This window comes from Chrysochloris asiatica, unplaced genomic scaffold, assembly GCF_000296735.1.
Source record: "Chrysochloris asiatica unplaced genomic scaffold, ChrAsi1.0 scaffold00006, whole genome shotgun sequence".
NCBI lineage: Eukaryota > Metazoa > Chordata > Mammalia > Afrosoricida > Chrysochloridae > Chrysochloris > Chrysochloris asiatica.
The window spans coordinates 19,317,808-19,340,080 of NW_006408524.1; the positions used below are offsets into that span (position 1 = coordinate 19,317,808).

Below are 22,273 nucleotides of genomic sequence, written 5' to 3' on the forward strand. Positions count from 1 at the left end.
CCAGAATCACAACAACACACAAGTCACCACAGTATGACAAACTGACAGACGAGTGGTGGTGAGGCAACTGTGTGTGTTGATTCAAATCGCCAGACTTTCAGCTAGGAGTTGTTTGGCACTCAACAACTTCAGATTTTGGAAGTCGACATTTTCAGGTGGGCAGAGTGCAACACTTTTAGGAATCTCCATGTTTACACAGAGATGTACAAAATTTATGCTAAGAATATTCTCACCTTAAGAAATAGTTTGATTTCTCTCAGAAAATGTAAAATTCAATAGAGAATGGAGGAGAACGAACATTATAAAGGGATTTCATTATGCCAGCAACTGTGCTAAGTGTTCTATATATTTTAATAATTGCTGGGAGGGCAAATTTTATGCATCTCCCTCTCATAGATTAAGGAAAGAAAGGAAGTTCTTAGAGTTCCTGTCAAGTTTTTCAGGGTCACACAGCTAGTACAGGGCAAAATCAAGCATCAAATCCAGGGCTTTCTGACTCCAGAGACCATGTTTAGTGGTTGGAAAACAGGCTGTGAACCTCAAGGTCGGCAGTTTGAAATTACCAGCATTTCCGCGGGAGAAAGATGCGGTTCTGCTCCCGTAAAGATTTGCAGCCTCGGAAACCCTGTGCTGGGTCACTGTGAGTCGGAACTGACTCCATGGCACTTAACAACAACAACAACTTCTGTTATTGTTGTTCGGTGCCACCGAGTTAGTTCAGAGTCCTAGTGACCCTATGCCCAACCAAACAAACCACCCACTGGTCCTGCGCCATTCTCACAATTGCTGCTACATTTGAGCCCATTGTATTTGCCACTATGTCAATCCATCTCATTGGAGATCTTCCTCTTTTTCGCTGACCCCCCATTTTACCAAGCATGGTGTCCTTCTCCAGGCGCTGGTCCTCCTGACAACATGTAGAAAGTATGAGAGGCAAAGTAAGTCTTGCCATCCTCGTCTCTATGTACTAGGATAGACCGTAGAAGATTGAATACATTTGAGTTACAGTGTTGGAGACCAATATTATAAGTACCATGTACCATCAAAAGAAGAAACTAATTTGTGTTGGAAGAAATGCAGCCACAGTGCTCCTTAGAAGCCAGGCTGGGACACTTTGTCTTTCATACTTCAGGAAAGAGAAAAGATTGAAGTGCAAACAACACAAATCCCATGAAGAGTGGGTCAAGACCCTTCAACATGATTGACGATACAAGCCTCTTGACTGTTTTTGCCAGGACATACTCTTTTGAGCTGAGTCCATTTATCTTCTACACTGAAAAACGAAATAAAGGAGAAACATTGTTGTATAATAGCACCAAATCTCATCGCCTCCAGAAAGTGCTCTTTCTGGAATCCTGATGTTGCACTACAGGCTAATGCACTGACTGCAAAGTCAGGTTGAACTGCAAGGTCGGTAGTTCAAGCTCACCAGCTGCTCCTCAGAAACCCTACACAGGGTTGCTATGAGTCAGAATCGACTTGATGTCACCTAACAACAACAACAATAATGCTAAAATCCCAGCTAAGCATAGTACAAATTTAAAACATGCCCCAAAGGTCAGACAGACCTGGGGTTGAGCAGCAGTTTGTCACATAAGAATTTTGATCCTGGGTATAAATTTCACATTATGCAATCATAGATCAAATCAATCATCCATCCATCTATGCATTGTCTTCCACACTAGACTTTAAAGATTTGAAATTGGCTGACTGAGTTAATAAAATTACCTCTCAGTTTCTTTATCTGTAAACAGTTATAATAGCTACTCTCTTGTGTTATTCAGTTAAGTTTTGAAAACTTGAGAGACATGCATACATCAGTACCTAACAGGTATGGCTCTCAATAAACATTAGTACATGTCCACTCCTCTTCCCAACATACTACATGCACATACATACATATGTGGGAACTTCATGAAACACAGAATTATCTTTTAATAAGTACATGTTGTTGTTGTTATTGTTGTTAAGTGCCATTGAGTCGGTTCCGACCCATAGCGACCCTGTACAGGGTTTCCGAGGGTGTAAATCTTTACGGGAGTAGAAAGCCTCATCTTTCTCCCGCGGAGCGGCTGGTAGTTTCGAACCGCTGACCTTAAGGTTCACAGCCCGATTCGTAACCACTACGCTACCAGAGCTCCTTAATAAGTACATACACATATGTTATACCTGTACAATAAATATGTGGAGTTCTGGTGTGGCACTGCAGGTTAATGCGTTGGACTGCAAGGTCTGCGGTTCAAGCTCACCAGATGCTCCTTGGAAATTCTACATAGGATCACTATGAGTTGGAACTGACTCCACGGCAAGTATACATGTTGTTGTTTTTGTTAGACTGTTGTCAAGTTGGTTCAGACTTATAGTGACCCTGATTCAAAGCAACAGCTGGTGGGTTTGAACTGCTGATTTTGTGTGTGTAGGTATATATATATATATATATATATATTTGTTGTTAGGTGCCATCAAGTTGGTCCTGACTCATAGTGACCATATCCTGATACACAACAACATATATATATATGGAGCTCTGGTAGCATAGTGGTTACGAATCGGGCTGCGAACCTTAAGGTCAGCAGTTCAAAACTACCAGCTGCTCTGCGGGAGAAAGATGAAGCTTTCTACTCCAGTAAGGATTTACACCCTCGGAAACCCTGTACAGGTTCGCTATGGGTCGGAACCGACTCGAAGGCACTTAACAACAACAACAACAATATAAATATATATATATACACATGCCCACAACTTGTCTGTCAGTGTGTCTTACTGTGGTGGCTTGCATGTTGCTTTGATGCTAGAAGTGATATCACTGGTATTTTAAGTATCAGCAGGGTCATTTAGTGGATGGGTTTCAGCTGAGTTTACAGACTAAGACAGACTAGGAAGAAGGAAAGGCAGACTATTTCCAAATGTTTAGCTTAATGAATAGCAGTGGGTCACTGTTAGAGAGCACCAGGATACTGCATATTGAAACATGATGAAGAGCACCAGAGTTCTATCAGATGCAGGGCCTAAAGATAAGCCTTTCATGTTGAAAGACACTCAAAATACACCTGAGCAAGAGCTACCTCCTCAAAATGGAATTAACTGTGATGACATGAATGGAGTAAAGCTTTCAAGACCATCATTTGCTGATGGGGCACAACTCAAAGTGAGGAGAAATAGCTTCAAACACACATACATCAATAATTGAAACACATTGTTCTTGCTGTTAAGTGCCTTCTACTCAGTTCTGACCCATAGTGACCCTGTATAGGGCTTCCAAGGAGCGGCTGGTGAGCTTGAACCACTGACCTTGTGGTTTAAACAGATCTTGCAGTCTAGCACATTAACCCACAGTGCCACACCAAGATTCATTGAATGTACAAAGTATGAATCTAGGAAAATTGGAAGTTGTCAAAAATGAAATGTAACAGATAAAGACCAATACCCTAGGCATTGTTGTTGCTGTTGTTAAGTGTTGTCAAATTGTTGTGGCTCATAGCGTTCCTGTATAGGGCTTCTGAGGAGCAAGTAGTGATCTTGAACTGCTGACCTTATGGTTCAAACCGACTTTGCTGTCCATTGCGTTAACCAGCAGCTTCACACCAGAACTGGTATTGGCCATTATGAATCTGACAAGCACATGGTTTACTATGCTAGGAATGACAAATTGAAGAGGAATGGCATTACATTCATCATCGAAAAGAGCATTTCAAGATCTATCTTGAATTATAATGCTGTCTGTGATAGGGTAATATCCATACGCCTGCAGTTAATACCTAGTGTGGTGTTGTAGGATAAAAAGTGAACAGCAAGGTCGGTTTGAACTGCAAGGTCAGTGGTTCAAACTCACGAGCCTTTCCTCAGAAACCCTATACAAGGTCACTATGAGCAGACTGCCTCAAGGCACTTAACAACAACAAACAGTTAATACCACTATTATTCAAATTTTTGCATCAACCTCTAAAGCTAGTAGTGATTAAATTGAAGAATTCTACCAACTTCTTCATGGATTTCTTCATGGTGTGGCGCTGTAGTATTAGCACTGGACTGCAAACTACAAGGTTCTCAGTTCAAACCCATCAGCTGTTCCTTGGAAACCCCATACAGGGTTGCTATGAGTCAGAACCAACTCAATGGTTCTTAACAAAAACAACCAACTTCTTCAGGATGAAACTGATTAAACATGCAATTGAGATATATTGATAATTGCTGGCTATTGGATGCAAAGGTGGAAATAAAGAGGAAGGATCAATACTTGGAAAATATGGCCTTGGTAATAGCAATGATGCTGGTGATCACATGATAGTATTTTGAAAGACCAACGACTTCTTCATGGCAAATACTTTTTTTAAACAACATAAAAAGACACCTGTATACAATATCCAGATGGAATACACAGAAATCAAATTAACTACATCTGTGAGAAGAGATGGTGGAAAAGCTTCATATCATCAGCCAAAACAAGGTTAAGGGCAGACTGTGGAACAGACTATCAATTGCTTATCCACAAGTTCAGGGTGAAGCTGAAGAAAATTAAACAAGTCCACAGGAGTGAAAATATTTCCTTGAATATATCCTACCTGAATTTAGAGATCATCTCAAAAGCAGATTTGATGCATTAGACACGAATGACTGACGACCAAAAGAGTTGCGGGATGACATCATGAACTCCATACAGGAAGAAAGCAAAAGGTCATTAAGAAGACAAAAAATGTAGAGATGGTAAAGCAAATATAAGAAATGAGGTAAAAGCTCAGCATTTCTCAAGTTGGAAAAAGGGAAGAAAAATTCAAGACTTGATTTGAAATACGGAATGGTTTCATGGACTGAATGGTTGAATGATGCAGAAAGTACAAAAAGAAGATGAAAGGGAAAGAAATTGTTGATTTTCAACCATTTCAAGAGGTAGCATATGATCAAAAGCCAATAGTACTGAAAGAAAAAGTCCAAGGTACATCGAAGGCATTGGAAAGAACAAGACTCTGGAATATAAATGGAAATAATTCAACAAACTGATGCAGCACTGGAGACACTCACTCATTTATGCCAAGAAATTTGGAAGAGAGCTGCCTGGTCAACTGATTGAAAGAGATCCATTTGTGCCCATTCCAAAGAGAGGTGAACCAGTGGAATGGAAAAGTCATCAGACAATATCATTAATATCACAAGCAAGTAAAATTTTGCTCAAATAATTAAAAAACAGCTGCAACAACATATTGATGGGGAACTTCCAGAGGATTACAGGTAGGACATGGAGCAAGGGATATCATTGCTGACTTCAGATGAAAAGCTGTTTACCTGTGCTTTATTGGCTATGCAAACATTTCTGATTGTGTGGGTTATGACAAGCTATGGACATTGTAGAGAATGAGTATTCTAGAATATTTATTTTTGCTCATGAGGGACCTGTGTATAGACCTAGAGGAAGTTGCCCTAACAGAACAAGGGGTCAATGAATGTTTTAAAATCAGAAAGGTGTGAGCCATGTTTTGTTTTTTTTCCACATATTTATTCAGTCTGTATGTTGAACAAATAATCCAAGAAGCTGGATTATAGGAAGAAAAACATGGCATCAGGTTTAGAGGAAGACTCATTAAAAACCTGCGATATGTAGGTGATACAACCTTGCTTGCTGAAAGTGACGAGGGCTTAAAATACTGATGAAGATCAAAGACCACAGATTAAAGATCAAAGATCAACACTCATAGAAGCAGTAGTCAAGAAACCAAATGACACATTGTATTAGGTAAATCTGCTGCATGAGACCTTCTTTAAAGTGTTGAAGAGCAAAGATGTCAATTTGAGGACTAAGATGAGCCTGACCCAAGCCATGGTATTTTCAATAGCCTAATATCATTGTTGTTGTTGTTAGGTGCCATCGAGTTGTTACCAATTCATAGTGACCCTATACACAACAGAATGAAACACTGCCCGGTCCTAGGCCAACCTCACAATTATTGTCATGCTTGAGTCCATTGATGCTGCCACTTTGCCAATCCACCTTGCTGGGAGTCTTCCTCGTTTTCTATGACCCTCCACCTTATCAAACATGGTATTCTTCTCCAGTGACTGGTCCCTCTTGACAATATGTCCCAAGTATGAGAGATGATGTTTGGCCATCCTAGCCTCCAAGGAACACTCTGGCTGCACTTCTTCCAACACAGAACTATTTGCTCTTCTGGCAACCCATAGCATCTTCAGTATTCTCCTCCAACACCGTAACCCAAAAGCATTAATTTTTCTATGGTCTTCCTTATTCACTGTCCAGCTTTCGCATGCATATGAGGTTATTGAAAATACCATGGCTTGGGTCAGGCTCACCTTAGTCCTCAAACTGACGTCTTTGCTCTTCAACACTTTAAAAAGGTCTTGTGCAGATTTGCCTAATGCAATACATCACTGCTTTCTTGAACTGCTGCTTCCATGAGAGCTAATAGCTGATCCAAGAAGAATGAAGTACTTGACAACTTCAATCTTTTCTTCATTGATAAGAATGTTGTTTATTGGTCCAGTGGTGAGGATTTTTGTTTTCTTTACATTGAAGTGCAACGCAGACCAGCTGTGGTCTTTGATCTTCATCAGTAAGTATTTTAAGTCCTCTTCACTTTCAGCAAGCAAGGTTGTATCATCTGCATATCCCAGGTTGTTAATGAGTCTACCTCCAATCTTGATGCCATGTGCATGTGAAATTTGGACAACGAATGGCAGAATTGATGCATTTGAGTTACGGTGTTACAGAAGAATATTAAAAGTACCATGATAGTGAATAATTGTTATCAGGACTGATTGTGAGGGTTGGAAATGTAAAGGTAGACATTTTGTAACAAGGAGGGGTGTGATTAACTTTTCAGTCTAGGAGTGGAGGTCCCTGGGACCATCAATGGAGAAGAGCAGAGAGCGGGACCCTACCCAGAGAAGCAGTGATGCCTGAAATGGAGGCAGAGACAATGATGTGGAGAGATGGAGCAGCTGGGGACTTTAGACACACAGAGAGAGAGGGGCTGTGTGCTGATGGCAGAGGGGACAGGCTTGCAGGGTATATACCCTTTGGTTGGTTGATGCTGTATGGAGGGGATTCTAACCATGGCAACGAAACAATATACGATAGGATGAATGTAAAACTAATGTTCTCCCATGTAAACTATCACATAATTCACAATAAAACATTAAAAAAAAAATAATAATACCATGGACTACCAGAAAATAAACAAACCTATGTTGGAAGAAGTAGTCAGAATGCTTCTTGGAAGCCAGGTTGGCTAGACTTGTTTTCTCATACTTTGAATGTCTCTCATTCCTTAGACATATTACCAGGAGGGACCATTCCCTAGAGAAGGACATCATGCTTTGTAAAGTGGAGAGGTAGCGTGAAACAGAAATACTCCCAACAAAAATGGATTGGTACAGTGGCATCAGTAATGAGCTCAAGCGAAACAATGATTGTGAGTTTGGTCCAGGACAGGGCAGTGTTTCCTTCTGTTGTGCATAAGGTCACTACGGGTCAGAGCAAGAACAGACTCAATGGCACCTAACAGCAACAACATACAATACATATGTGGTGCTATAGGATAAGCACAGCACTGCAAATTACAGGGCTGGTGATTCAAACCCACCAGATGCTTCTTGGAAACGCTATACAGGGCTGCTATGAGTAGCAACCAGCTACACTTAACACTTAATAACAAATATACATGCTCATACATTGGGTTTAAAAAAATTAGTGGAAAATGGAGTTAAAGATAATGAAATTTTTCCATGAAAAATTCATATAAGGGGTTTTAAAAAGTTTGTGGAAAAAGTCCTTTATCTTTTCATTTTCAACTAGCCTTCTGAAGCTTCCTTTTAGGTGCATGCATAGTGTATGCATATGTGCAGGTAAAATACCTCTATATGTGTATGTATAATACACACATATATTCTGTTCATACTCTAATCATGAACGTACATGTCTTATTCCCCAACAGGCACAAAAATTCGTCAAGGATTAGGACTATACCTCTCCCACTGGCTTCCTTACAGCCTGGGGTTGTGCCGATAGTTCAGGAAGGTATTTTTAGTTTCTTGTCACGGATTCAGATAGTTGTCCATATTTCTGCATCTCTCTCGCTCTTGCTCTGAGGATTTTTTCAATTAATCAAAGTATCTTGGGAGAATCAGCCACAAGATGTGCTACTCATGGAAGATAGGCAAATGGGGGAAAGCGGGTTACTCTTCTCAAGGACCCCCTGACATTTCATTTCATGGGCTCAGTGAATTTGGCCAGTTCTGCTGCAGCATGAGTAAGGCTTTGACCCTCCCTCATGTCTCAGCCAACCCCTGGGGAGTCGCCCGTGAAGATAAACCTGAAAAACAGCAGCAAATGTGCCTCCTTCCCAGAGCTCTTTGGGGAACAGCTTGTTGGGCCAGGATAAAGGTCGTTCCTGGGGCATATCCAGATGGTAAAACACTCAACTTCGTTCCATCGCCCCCTGCGAATGCCCTGTACCAGCTCTTTTACCTGCTACAAAGGGAGGCATGTGTAGGGCAGGTGTGTCTTTTCTCCTTGGCTTTTTCTGTTCCAGGTCACTGTTATGAAGAGCTGGATTCATTTTGTTCTTTGGATGTCTCTCTTGGACATCGTATCGTTTAATTAGATGCTCTGAAATCACACCTGCACAATTAGAGGAACAGAGGGAGAGACAGGGTCAGCAACATATATGCTGATATTTGTGGACTAGGCATATACATGAGTCCTGGTGAGCCATTGCAGGTTGGTGTGCTGGACTGCAAGGTCAGTTTGAACCACAAACTGGTTGACAGTTCAAGCTCACCAGCTACTCCTTGGAAACCCTGTGCAGGGTTGCTATGAGTTGGAACCTACTCAATGGCACTTAACAACAACATGCATATACATAGATTCCTGATGTGGTGCTATCTGGTAAGCACTGGGCTGCAAACCACAAAGTTAATAGTTCAAACTCACCAGTTTCCCCTTGGAGACCCTATACAGGGTGACTATGTATTAGAACTGATTCGACAGCACTTAGCAATAACAACAACAACATGCCTATACATATTTACATAGTACACATTTGTCTATGTACCTGTAAAGTAGTCTATATCACTTTTCAAATCTATATAAGAAGTTTATCATAACGAATAGCACTGGACTGTGAACCACAAGGTTGACAGTTTAAACCCACCAGCTGCTGCTTGGGAACCCTATGAGTCAGAACTAACTCGATGGCACTTAACAACAACAGCAATGCCTTTTGTAAAGGACTTTACATGCCTGCTTTCATTTCAGGAGTCCTGGTAGTGAAGTGGGTTACGTTTTGTGCTGTGAACCGCAAGATCAGCAGTTGGAACCCACCGGCTACTCTGTGGAAGGAAGATGCTCCCTCCCCTAAAGATTTATAGTCTCAGAAACCCAAAGGACAGTCCTTTAGGGCCACTCTGAGCCAGAATTAACTTGTTGGCACTAGGTTTATAAAAGCAAACGTCTCTATAAGACGTTACACAATACACTCCTCAGTTTCCTACCTAAGGACCTCCACCTGGATATGTTTTTTATTGCATGTTTTGGCTATTTATGCGCTGAAATATTCTGCTGTGATTTTTTTTGTTTTTTTTCTGTTTGTTTTTTATGGAGTCTCTGGGTAGTACAAATGATAAATGTGCTCAGTTGCTAACCAAAATTTGGAGTTACCCATCTACCCAGAGGCACCTTGGAAGGAAGGCTGACAATTTACTTCAGAAAGAGCAGCCACTGAGCACGCTGAGGAGCACAGTTCTGCTTGGCACACATGGATGGCATTGCCAGGAGTTGCAGTCTACTTGACAGCAACTGGGTTTTTCTTTATTCCTCATAGAATTGAAAGCTCCTTCACTTATGCTTTATTTTATTTATATCCCTCAGAGTGTATTAAAGAGGGCATTGAATAAGTGACCAGGGAGGAAGGAAGAGAAGTAAAGAAAACAAAATGAAACTTTTGGGAATTTGAGAGTGTCACATGATATATAGGCGTTAGAGACATGTTAGCTGACATGCTAAGGGCATTAGAGGTATGTTAGCTGTTCACCAAAGTGCTTTGCTTTTCTCCTGGCCACACAGGGAGGTTACCTTTTAGGCAGTGGAGGTCTCGTGATTGTGTGCAACTCTGAGGCCTGGTCCACATAAATCTCCTTCTCAACCCTCCACTCTGTCTACCTCCAGGACATCTGGGAGATAATAGTCAAGGTGACTTTGGAAGCCTTTCACCAATGACTTCAGAACCTTCATCAACCTGGATTCCTGAAAGACTGGAGCACTGCCTGCCTCCCTCAGTCCCAGCTACCACTAGCGTTGTTAAGCTGTGTTGAGTTGATTCTGACTCATAGTGACCCTGTATAGGATTTCTGAGGAGCGGCTGGTGAGTTTGAACCGCCAATCTTGCAGTTCAAACTGACCTAGAGGTCAAGTTGGTAAGTGTGAAATAAACTTCCCTTGTGTTAAGCCATTACATTTTAATAATTTATTTATTATAACAATTGTCCATAATGTAACCAGTTCTAAGGTTGTTGTTAAGTGCCATCAAGTTGGTTCCAACTCATAGCAACACTGTATAGGATTTCTAAAGAGCAGCTGGCGAGTTTGAACTGTCAACCAGTTAGCAGTCCAGTGCTTTTCCTACAGTCTCAGACCAGGACAAATATGGGAATTCAGAATTATTAAATAAATATCAAAATATTTAAGGAAAAAGCTGTAATCTCATTATGACCTATAGATGTGCAAAATGACCTCATTGTCTATTACCTGGTATAAAAGGAGGAATGTGCAGGGCTGGCGTATCTTTTCTTCTTGGTTTTTTTTGGTCGGATTCAACATTCGAGGTGGTCTGGACATTTTTCCCTTTCCTTGGCTTCTTTTTGAGATCACAGTCTTTAATGAACTGGTCTGAAAGATCATCTGATTTAGGCAGGTTACAAGAAGAAAAAATCCAAGTGAATAAGAATTCAGTCACTAATTGGTTGGATTCCATCTAATAATAAGAGTACTTCTACTGAGGTCTCCAGGAGTCCTAGTGTGGCAATGTAAGATAAGCATTAATTAGACTGCTAACCACAAGGTCAGTGGTTCAAACCCACCAGCCACTCCTTGGAAACCCTATATAGGGTTGCTATGATTTGGAACTGACTCGACGGCACTTAACAACAACAAAAAACTGAGGTCTTGAATGCATCAAAAATCTCAAACTCATAGCCTTGGAGTCCATTACAACTCAAAGCAACTCTAGGACAAAGTAGAACTTCCCTGAAATGTTTTCAAGTCTGTGATCTTTAGAGAAGCAGACTGCCACATCTTCCTCACATGGAGCAACTGGTGATTTTGAACAGCTGGCCTTGGGTTAGCAGCCTAGCTCTTAATCTCTGCACCACCACTCCTCTGGCACAAATATATATCACAACATAGAAACTAGAAGTATGCTAAATTCCAAGTAAGGAGACTTCAGATGGATTGGGTAGTCAAGGCAAAGAGAAGCTTCAAAATATAGTTAGACAAGCCAAAATCTGAGTTAAATTTCTGCTGGGACAATAAAGTCTCTGTGCAAAATGTTCCTTCTATAGTCCCTTTGCTCAAGTCTCATTCTTTTTGGAGACTCCAGAACCGGTATGGAACATTAGGCTTTCTTTGGTCTTAGAAGAAGTTTCTGTATTATTCTTGATGAATTCCTCACTCACCTTAAGTTCAAACTGACCTTGTAGTCCAGAGCATTAACCTGCATCACCACACCAGGACTCCAGATAAATATCAGTTGACTACATTCTTTAATGAATGGACAAACTATGTTATATGTAAGGAGCTACTCTATTAGGATTCAAAGCATAAACAAGGCAATGATGTGATTTGTTTTCCCTGGAGACTCTAACTAGAGCCTGAAAACAGTCTGCCTACATCTATAAATGGACTCCGGAAGTGTCGCTATAGGATAAGAATTGGACTTTGAACCATAAAGTCAGAAACCCTACACAGAGTCACTAAGGGTTGGAACAGACTGGATGGTATTTGACAACAACAACAACAACAACAACATATCTATAAATAAGAAGCCATGATGGTACATGTGGGTTGAGCACTAGGCTACTAACTACTAAAGTTTGATGTTCAAACACACCAGTTGCTTCACAGAAGAAAGATGTAATAGTCTGCTTCTGTAAAGATTTACAGCTGCAGAAACCCAGAGAAGCAGTTCTACTCAGTCCTCTAGGAATGCTAGGACCTGAAATTGATTCAATGGAAGTATGTTTGATTTGGTATTCCTATAAACATGAATGGAGTCCTGATGTGGGACTGTAGGATAAACACTCAACCACAAGGTGGGTTTGAACTGCAAGGTTGGTGGTTCAAATTCACCAGTAGCTCCTCAGAAACCATATACTGGGTGGCTATGGGTCACAACCGACTCATGGGCACTTAACAACAAATAAATATTGAATGAGTATGAGGAAATGATGATGTTAATTGTATTCTTCAGCATTTCTCCCCCATCTCTCTCTCTTCCTTCCTCTCTCTCTTTCTTTTTTTCCTTTAGAAAATATTCAGACTTTGAAAATATTTTTCTTTAAAACCTTGAGGATTAAGTGATAAATCCATGCCAAATCTTTCACTTTTACTTTGTGTGTCTAAACATAACCTGCGCATTTATTTATCTATTCAATAAATGTTAATTAAGCTTTGTGCTAGCTTTCAGGAATGAAAGGGCAAGTAAGAAATGGTTCTTGGCCTCAATTTATGTATCATCTATTGGACTTTATGTCTAGATGGTCCTTCTCTCAACATACATAAGGAACCCACCATTAATAATATGTAGTAACCATAGCTCGTTGTACCTGAATTATCAAAAGATCACTCTACTTAACCAAAGAAATCAAATGACATTATTCTCAGCAGTCACTTTGAATAATAGTATTTCCTTTCACCTAAAATTATTTCTATTTCATTCAATCATTCCAATTCCATACACATTTATTCACCTAAAATCTTGTGTACAGCAGTGCACATAAAAAAGATGAGGTAGGAGGGGACTTTACTGAATGCCACCTATGTGACAAGTATCTTCACACAGGATCCAGTATGTGGGATGGACCAACAGATTAACATCATTTTTGATTTGTTGATACCTGTGCTTTACCAAAATGTGTCAAACATTTTTTAAAAACCATCTCTAAACATACGATCTCATTTATCTCTCACATTAAGCCCACAAGGAAGGTATACACTATTATCCTTAATTTGCAGGTGAGTACGCTGACACAAGGAGCTCTGGTAGCGTAGTGGTTACGAATCGGGCTGCGAACCGTAAGGTCAGCAGTTCAAAACTACCAGCGGTTCCGCGGGAGAAAGATGAGGCTTTCTGCTCCCGTAAAGATTAACAGCCTCGGAAACCCTGTGCAGGGTCGCTATGAGTCGGAACCGACTCCACGGCACACAACAACAACAACAACAACGCTGACACTCAGAAGGCCAGCTAAGAGGCGGACTTTTCACTGTTGGCAGTAGAAGAGATCCAACCCAGGCTCCAGGAACCATGCATCTTCACGGTTGGCTGAAAATACTATTTCAAGCATTTGCTGCTGTCTAGCACAGCTAATCCCCACTCTCCAACCCTATATTTTACACACCACAGACATTTGTAGAATGAACAAATGAATGATACTCAGATCCCAGTTGTGGGGGTCTCTGGAGGTGCCGGACTAATATGAGTCTATCATGGGTTGGTTATTGTTCGATCCCTAGATCCTACTCAGAAAGCAAGATTTTTGTTTCCATTTTGACTTTCACTTCAATTGTGCTTTTTCCCATTTTTTTAAAGAAATCCTGGAACATCAAATATCTTGATGGCAAATGGGGAGAGGGGAGAGGCGGGGGAGTCACAATCAGATGAGCCATAAACAAAGGCTATGAATATGCAAAAGGCCCATCCATCAAACGTCTGAGTGTCTCATTTTTAGAAATGGGTAGAGGCAGAAATGTTTCTGGTATTTTCATTACAAAGGTTATACAAAAAGTCAGTTCTGGAAAGGAAACAGATTGACAATAAAGCAGAAAAAGGCTATTTAAAATTCTGTCTTGATAGGCAAAGAGAGATATTTGAGATATTTTATTGGCACTGCACATGGGGTGTTAGTGTGCGGGGAAATACTGGAAACAGGCTCTGCTGCCACTTCCCATTTATTGCCTCAGAAATGCTCTGCCTGGGACTCTGTCAGACCCCAAAAAGGAGGACAATGCTTTTTCTCACTCTTTTTAACCCGAATGAACTTCTCTCCAGTGCTTCAGCTAATATTTACATGGCAGACCCCACAGACCCTTGGCTGTTTGCCTGTCCATCTGGTGCTGGCTGGTAGCAGAAGGTGCTACCTATCATGTTTCCGAGGATGCCTGCCGAGACGACCCCCACCCCCACCTTTTCTGATGTTCACCACTGACATTCACACTGGAACATTTACCTAAATGGCTGCAACGAGGGTCTAGCTTGTCCAGTCTGTCTTCTGAGAGCTCCAGGGGCTGCATTTGCTCAGTTGACATCATCAAAAGAGGACGAGGATGTGTAATTCTTCTCCAGCACTACCAAAGTATACAATCCATTAGTACGCCATTTATTTGCAAAACAGACATAGTTATTGAGCACTTACTATTATGTTTTGACTTTTCAAGTCAGATTCTGAGACTTAGCTGTTTCAAACCTAAACACCCATTAACTTGGAGATGATTTTCATTGATGGTTATCCTCTCTAAAGAGATCTTATGGAGTCCTAGTGTGGCTCTGTGAGCTAAAGCATCAGACTGCAGTCATTTGAACTGCAAGGTCGGTGGTTCAAGCTCACCAGCTGCTCCTTGGAAACCCTATACAGGGTCACTATGGGTCAGAATCCACTTGATGGCACCTTAACAACAACAACATAGATGCTATAGGATAAAGCATTGGACCACAAGGTTAATTTGAACTACAAGGTCAGCGGTTTAAACTCATGAGCCACTCCTTGGAAACCCTACACAGGATTGCTATGAGTCATTACTGTCTCAACAGCACTTAACAACAACATAGGACAGAAGAGTTTCTAAGGCTGTAAATCTTTGTGGAAGCAGGCTATCACATCTTTTTCCTATGAAGTGACTAGTGGAATGGGAAGCTAGTCCTTTGGTTAGCAGCCTAGTTCTTTACTCACATGTCAGGGTTCCTACTTAGCTCTTGTTGTTGTTGTTGTTAAGTGCCATCGAGTCACCTCTGACCCATAGTGACTCTGTAGAGGGTTTCAGAGGAGCAGCTGGTAAGCTTGAACCACCGACCTTGCAGTTCAAATGGCTTTGCCTTCTCACGCACTAACCCACAGTGCCATATCAGGACTCCACTTAGCTATCAGAAACTCTAAACTTGAAATTTAAGCCAAAATTGAATTTCCCTTTCACACACAGATTTTTTTGGTAATAGGCATTTATCAAATGTTCAGTATCTGCCCTTTCTCTGAGGTACTCTGAGAGTTTTAGAATGAACACTAGTCAAGTCTGAATTAGAAAGAGTTAGCTGAGGGTTGCAAAAAAAATTCTAAATTAGACCTTGTCTACATTGTATCTTGAGTTCTGCAAAGTGGGATTATGCCCATCTCATAGATGAAGAAACTGAGGTCCAGAAAGTTAAATTATGTTTTACACCTATGTTAAATAGCCAAGTCTGGATTCAAATCCAGTTCTACTGAGTTCTGTTAGACACCCAAGCCTCTCAAAGACAAAGGGGATCTTTTGAACCAGAATTGAGCCAGACTTCTGGTTGTCAACCATCACATCCTATAAAGTAATAAGACTTCTTCCTATTCAGTTTATGACAGTGACATCCAGGTGGGAGGAGGAAATCTAGGTCTAGAATGGAGCTCTATTATTTTGCTCCCTAGAGATTCCTGGCATTAGAGCATCATCCCTGGACCACACATCCATTGAACTTCCCAAAGCTATTAGTTGTTGCCATTGTCCAGGAGGAGTGAAAATCCAGTATGGACATGTGTCAGGTCTGAATTAGAAATGCATTGGCTAAGATTTATAGGAAATCTTTAGAGCCTGCCTAGACTCTGTTTTCATGAATTTCTTTCAGATAATTTATTATTCATGTCCTCCCCGTAGCAAGAATGGTTAGAGGGGAATTAATAAGATTAAAATGGTACAATTGATCCTCTTCTCATGAGATTCCTGGGTCACTGGCATACAGATGAGCACACAACCCATTGTGCTAACATCCCAAGCTCATAGAATTAGTCCAGCTCAGTGTCTTCTGGGGAATAAGCCAGTCTTCTCTGGGAAGACTGGAGGGTCTCTCTCACTACAGGCTGAGATCACTCCATAGCAGATGGAGCCATTAACTGATCACTTGAGTCCGGCTTTTAGTGTCACTTTGAGCAGACAGATTGTTCTGAGTGACTTCAGCGAAATCAATTCAGACCATTGTTTTTGTGTATGTACAAAGCGATTGCCAACTCACAAGGAAGTCTGCTGTTACCTTGGGTTGGACTAACCCCCACTGGATTGAGTGGAGGGAAGAAATGGCAATGTTACTAGGCCTGAGTGGTCTCATTGCTGAGGTCTGAAGGCAAAGTCACAGCCTGACCTCGTGTACAACTTAACCAGTCTTCCCGCGGTTTTAGCAGAAAGTCAGTCACAGGTCTGGACTTCTCCCCATGGAAGAGCTGGCTAAAATCTTCATTCTCCAGTAAAAGAAGCAGAAGATCAAAGAAGTTAAAATGACCTACGTTGTGGGTTAAGGAGCTGGACTGCAAAGTAGGTTTGAATCTCAAGGTCAGCAGTTCAAGCTCACCAGTCACTCCTTGGAAACCCTATACAGGGTCACTATGGGTTGGGATTGACTCCATGGCATTTAACAACAACAACAACAACAACCATCAGTTATACATACTCAGAATCAGAGTCAGCACTGGAACTGAGCCCCTCTACTTTCTACTCTAGGTCCTGGGTAGCGTAGTGGGTTACGCATTAGGTGCTAACCTCAAGGTCAGCAGTTTGAATCCACCAGTGGCTCCATGGGAACTTCAAAGATGAGGTTTTCTACTCCCATAAACATTTACAGCCTTGAAACCCTGTAGAGGACAGTGTCACTCTGAGTCAGAACCGACTTGACAGTTCACCACCACCATCTGGAATTAGTGCCCTGTCCTTCCTCTCCAATAGGTGAGTTGTTCTTTGTACCTGGACCATCCATCATGCATGCCCAATGGAGACCCTGGGCGGCATCAATGATTAAACACTTGGCTAGTAGGCAAAAGGTTGGTGGTTTGAACCCACCCAGAGATACCTGAGAATACAGGCCTGAAGATCTTTCTTGAAAACTCACATCTATTCTGTACAGATGAGCCGTTATGAGTTGGAATGGACTCCAACAACATAGCCATATGCACCCGATAGCTGGATAGTTCAGGTGAACCTGGGCTTTCAGGTCATATGTTGTTGCTTATGCTGTTGAGTTGGTTCCTCCTCACAGCAACCCTGCATAAAGTTTCCAATGAGTAACTGGTAAGCTTGAACTGATGACCTTTTGGTTCAAACCGACCTTGCAGTCTAGCACATTAACACACAGCACCTAGGTTAAACTTTACCTTTTTTCTTTTTTACTCCCAAACTATATGACTTCGAAAGTCGCTAAACTTTACTGCTTTAGTGAGGGTACGTGGAGTTCAAGAGTAATGTGATGTTTCTCTCCCTCTCTCCCTCTAAGTTGTTGCTAAATTCACAAAAGCTAGTATCTCTAGGAGTCCCGATGCCACACTGTAGGATAAGCACTGGACTACAAGGTCGGTGGTTCAAACCCACCAGTAGCTCCTTGGAAACCCTATACATGGTTGCTATGAGTTGGAACTGACTCAACAGCACTTAACAACATAACATAAAGACCCTTGGTGGTACAAATGGCGTGTGCTCAAATACTAATCTAAAGATTGGTGATTCAAACCCACCCAGTTTCCACGTAAGAAAGTCCTGGTGATATTAGCCAAGAAAACCTTATGGAACCGCTCTACTCTATAGTACATGGGGTCACCATGAAAAATGAAGCTCAGTTGTGATTTAAAAGTTCTAAAAACCTGATTCATCTAGATGCTGAACAATGGGAGCTCCAGCCATTATCTGAGCAAGGTAGCTCTGGTACTCTAGCACTTGAGAGTGAGAAGCCAGCCTGTGAACTAAATTGTGCAAAGATCAGTCTAAGAAGTAACAAGTCTCAGGATGAGGTAAGGGCAAGTCTGGGCTAGTCATAGAACTGGCACACGTGTCTTCTGTCAGAGAGCAGCCGTTATCAGTGGGGGAACAAAAGTACTTTTAGTCTGTGACGTTAGCAGAGGGATGACGGTGCATCATAGAGCCTCTGCTTTGCTAGGGGGCTGAGAGATCATTTCCAAAGTTTGGATTTTATATTCAAAATAGCCAGGACTGCACAAAACTCTTAGAGACTTCCATCATTGATGATGTCCTATGACCTTCTTGGAATAAAACCCTCATAAAGAAAGGAATAAGTACATGGAGGGGAGAGATGTTTGGAATGCGGCATCACCTTTTCCATAATTGTCATTTTATCTGCTTGTTGAATGTTTGTAGAAGATGACCCCGTCTCCCTGCCCACTCTCTTCATCTTCACTCTCAATGAGAAGGGGTGCTCTTTCATCATCTAGACATGGGCTAGTCTAATACTTGAACTAAGAAAGAATGCTTACATTTCCTGTTTCCAGCTCTGCCATGCATTCTCCTTTTCAACTCACTTTTCACCCAAAGTAAGCACCATCTCTGCACCAGCAGAGGGACGCTGCTCTTGTTAACTTGTCCAGGGGACTATAGGTTTCTTTCTCAGTGACACACACAAAAAAAAACAGTTTCTGTTTAATAGATTTCAACTAATGGTGACCCACGTGAGAGTAGAGCTGTGTTCCATAGGATTTTCAGTGTCTGATTTTCCAAAGAAAGTGGATTGCCAGGCCTTTCTTCTCAGGTACCTCTGGGCAAACTTCAGTCTCTAACCTTCTAGAGTGTTAACCATGGACTTCTCAAGAACATTCTCTCAGCTGTTTCATATAATTCAAGGACTTTCTGAATTTTCTTTTATTCACCCTAAAGGTCCTCTGGCTCTTTAGATTCTAACCAAAAGCCAGGGTTTGTTGACCCATAGTTTACATTTTGAGAAGTCCCAGTGTGACGCTGTGGTGGTGGTAGTGGTAGTGTGCCATGGAGTCAGTTCTGACCCATAGCGATCCTGTATAGGGTTTCCCAGGAGCCGCTGGTGAGCTTGAACCTCTGACCTTGCAGTTCAAATGGCTTTGCAGTCTGGCACATTACCCCACCGTGACACACCAGGACTCCACGCTGTATAGGGTTTCCAAGGCTGTAAATCTTTACGGGAGCAGAAAGCCTCATCTTTCTCCCTCTGAACAAGGGGTAGTTTCGAACTGCTGACCTGAGGTTAGCAGCCCAACTTGTAACCACTATGCTAAGATAAGCATTAAGAATAGGAACCGACTCGATGGAGCTTACTAACATGAACAACAGCCAACTGACCTCTAGTGCAAAGGCTTGTGACCACATAACCCTTTCCTGCCTCTCATTGGTCCAGTGCGGTCTCTGAATTGTAATACTCACACTGGGGGTGACTTGCATTGCCACTATGATTGTCTTATAGGTCCTTGCCCCCACCTCACCTGAAAATCCTGGTGTCAAATGTCCTGTGGACAGTAGAACACTTTGATTTTTAATGCCCCCAGACCAGTTCCAGGAAGCACTGACAATCAGCTACATGAATATTTCCACAGAAGACTACAGGCCAAGTTTTATGCCATGTAAGTATATGCGGAACTTTTCAAAACAAACCCATATTTTGATTTTCAGAATTATTTTCAAGATTTTTTAAAATAGAAAATACTCATAAGGGATTGTGGATCTGTACCTTTTTCTGGATGTTGGTGTTTGAGAAAATGTGGGTAGTTCAATGCAACAGACACAAGAGATGAAGTGATATGATTTCAAGGCAGCGAGGGAGGTCATCACAGATACTAAACTCGTCTATCTTCCTCTTGTGAACATTTAAATTCTTTTTCACAAGGGATAGACAGACATTTGCAAATGCAAATACCACTGAGAGAGGAAATAGATTCATTGATGTCATAATACATAGGGGTTGTTAATGACAAAGGTCCCCTTCGCTTTTGAGAACAGAAATAGGGGTTCTGGGAAGGAACCCCATTAGGTTGTGGGTCTCAGACACAACACGGTAGCCAGTGGAAATTGAGGCCCCAGGGGCCAAATGGCTAAGCACTTGACTATTAGTGAAAGTTACCCAGCAGCACCTTGGAAGACAGGCCTGGTGGTCGGATTGATAGGTCACAACCTTGAAAACTGTTTGGAGCACAGTTCCATTCTGCACACTGGGGTCAGCATGAGTCCGAATCAACTCCAGGGTAACTAGCAATTACAAGAATTGCTTCTTATTTTAGGAGGTCAGTAGCGTCATTTCTGCAGCTAAAGAAAGGTTGGTCCGTCCAGCTTGAGGCCAGAAACTCATCTAGGTACTTTGCTCATGTTCTGCAACACTGAGCAAGAGTCTCATTTGGATGTTAGAGTATGTAGTTTAACTCATGGACAGAAGTCTTAAGTGACTGTACGCCAACATGAGGCAGAAGTAAATGCTTGGTTGTCTGTACCACGTTCTAACTGAGTGAACTTGGAAAGGTACTTGCTCTCTTAGAAACCTAGCTTCTCAATTTGTAGAATGAGAAGGATAGACTCTTCTCCAAGATTGAGTGAATTGTACAATGTGTACACATGCTCAGTCTAGAGCCCAACAATTGCTAACAATTCAACAAGTGTTAGCTGAATTCTTTGAGTTTTTGTGTGATTATCACATGTATATCTCAATTCAATTTCAGAATCATCTCTTCATCTCACTGCCAGCCATGAAGCTAATTATGAAATTCAGATAGGCCAAGGAGCAAATCAACTGCAGATCACCATATCCATGTTTCGGGAAAATAGTATTACTGATTCTCAGAAACAGGGTGATTTTTAGCTCAGTAAGTAATACAGTTTCAAATAATTTCCCCCAAAGTCATCAGACTTAGAATTACATGTTGGAGTAAAATGCTAGAAGTTTATATCACCAGCCCAATGTGGTATTGGCTCATTTATTCCTAGGTTATGTAAAACAAATGACCTTCATCAAACCTATTTGAAAATTGAATTCAGGTCATAAGGTACAACATTTCAAAATCAAATGTGTTCCTTTAGAAGACCTAAATTTGTAGTATTCCTTAAGGAGTGAATTGTACTTAAACTAGAGCAAGGAGGTGTTTTGGGTAAGTATCCTTTCCTCAGTGTTGTAGAAACCAGCAAACAAAGAAACAATGAAAGTCCATCTCTCTATTTTGTGTGAATTTACAAGTAGGCAGATGTCTATTCAAAACTTCACAATGGATTGTTTGAGAACTCTGCCTTTTATAGATCTTACAACCTCACCTCTCTTGGAAAATTGACTCATAAATGCTGGCTTTTTCTGATCCCAGACTTCCCCCAACTAAGTCTGGCTCCACAATGGTTAATCATGGTGCCTCCAGCTGCAAGGATCTTTGTCCTAACAATCTTAAAGAAGTTGCAACTTATTGGCAACTTGCTTTCCTCTCCACAAAATTTCTTGGAGTAAAATTCAAAAGAACTTACCAATCAGTGCAGGCACTGGAAGAGGAGAGATGGGGAGGGCGTGCGTGCTCACAGAAGCTGGGCCTGGCTCTTCTGCAGAGGTGGCTGCTTCTGCCTCAGCCCTCTTATCTAGGGAACAGCTGCTGCTGTTGCCATGGGGATGCTCTGTTTCTCAGGAACCAGGGCCAGGGGGATGGAGTGGGAAAGAGGACTCACCTCGCCTTCACTGCTCTCCACTGCAATAATTATCCATTAAAAATACAACCCACAGAGTCATGCTCTGAGTACTCAGTGTGCACTCCAGAGAAAACTAGACAAACCAGCTTTTAATCTCCATAACAAACCTAGGAAGCAAGTTTTTTTTTTTGGCTTGACTTTGCAAATATGTAAACTGAGGCCTGAAGGGGTTAAGTGACTTGCTCAAGAGGTCCCAAGGCTAATTTTGGTCTTCAAATATATTTGGATAATTGGCTTTTTAGTTGTGCTTTGCATGAATGTTTACAAAGCAAATTAGTTTTCCATTACCAATTCATACACATTTTGTTTTGCTGCATTGATTACAATTCCCTTAACAGAAGAGCACCTTTTCCACTTCTT

The 22,273-nt window shown here is 41.5% G+C and overlaps 1 protein-coding gene across 2 annotated transcripts in view; it reads right to left on the reverse strand.

Moving 5' to 3' along the window:
- The window catches only part of PPP1R17 (protein phosphatase 1, regulatory subunit 17), a 39,410-nt gene extending 17,627 nt beyond the window's left edge, over positions 1 to 21,783 (reverse strand). Inside the window, exons 1-4 of one of the 2 annotated variants that reach the window (XM_006832155.1) lie at positions 21,698 to 21,783; positions 14,452 to 14,569; positions 10,757 to 10,909; positions 8,480 to 8,632 (exon numbers count right to left, since the gene is read on the reverse strand). In XM_006832155.1, coding sequence (XP_006832218.1) covers positions 8,480 to 8,632; positions 10,757 to 10,909; positions 14,452 to 14,533 — 388 coding nt within the window. In that variant the 5' untranslated portion in view covers positions 14,534 to 14,569; positions 21,698 to 21,783. Of the gene's footprint in view, positions 1 to 8,479; positions 8,633 to 10,756; positions 10,910 to 14,451; positions 14,570 to 21,697 lie in introns of those variants that run through there. The other variant, XM_006832156.1, reaches the window with a different exon arrangement.
- Between the last annotated feature and the right edge of the window lie 490 nt (positions 21,784 to 22,273).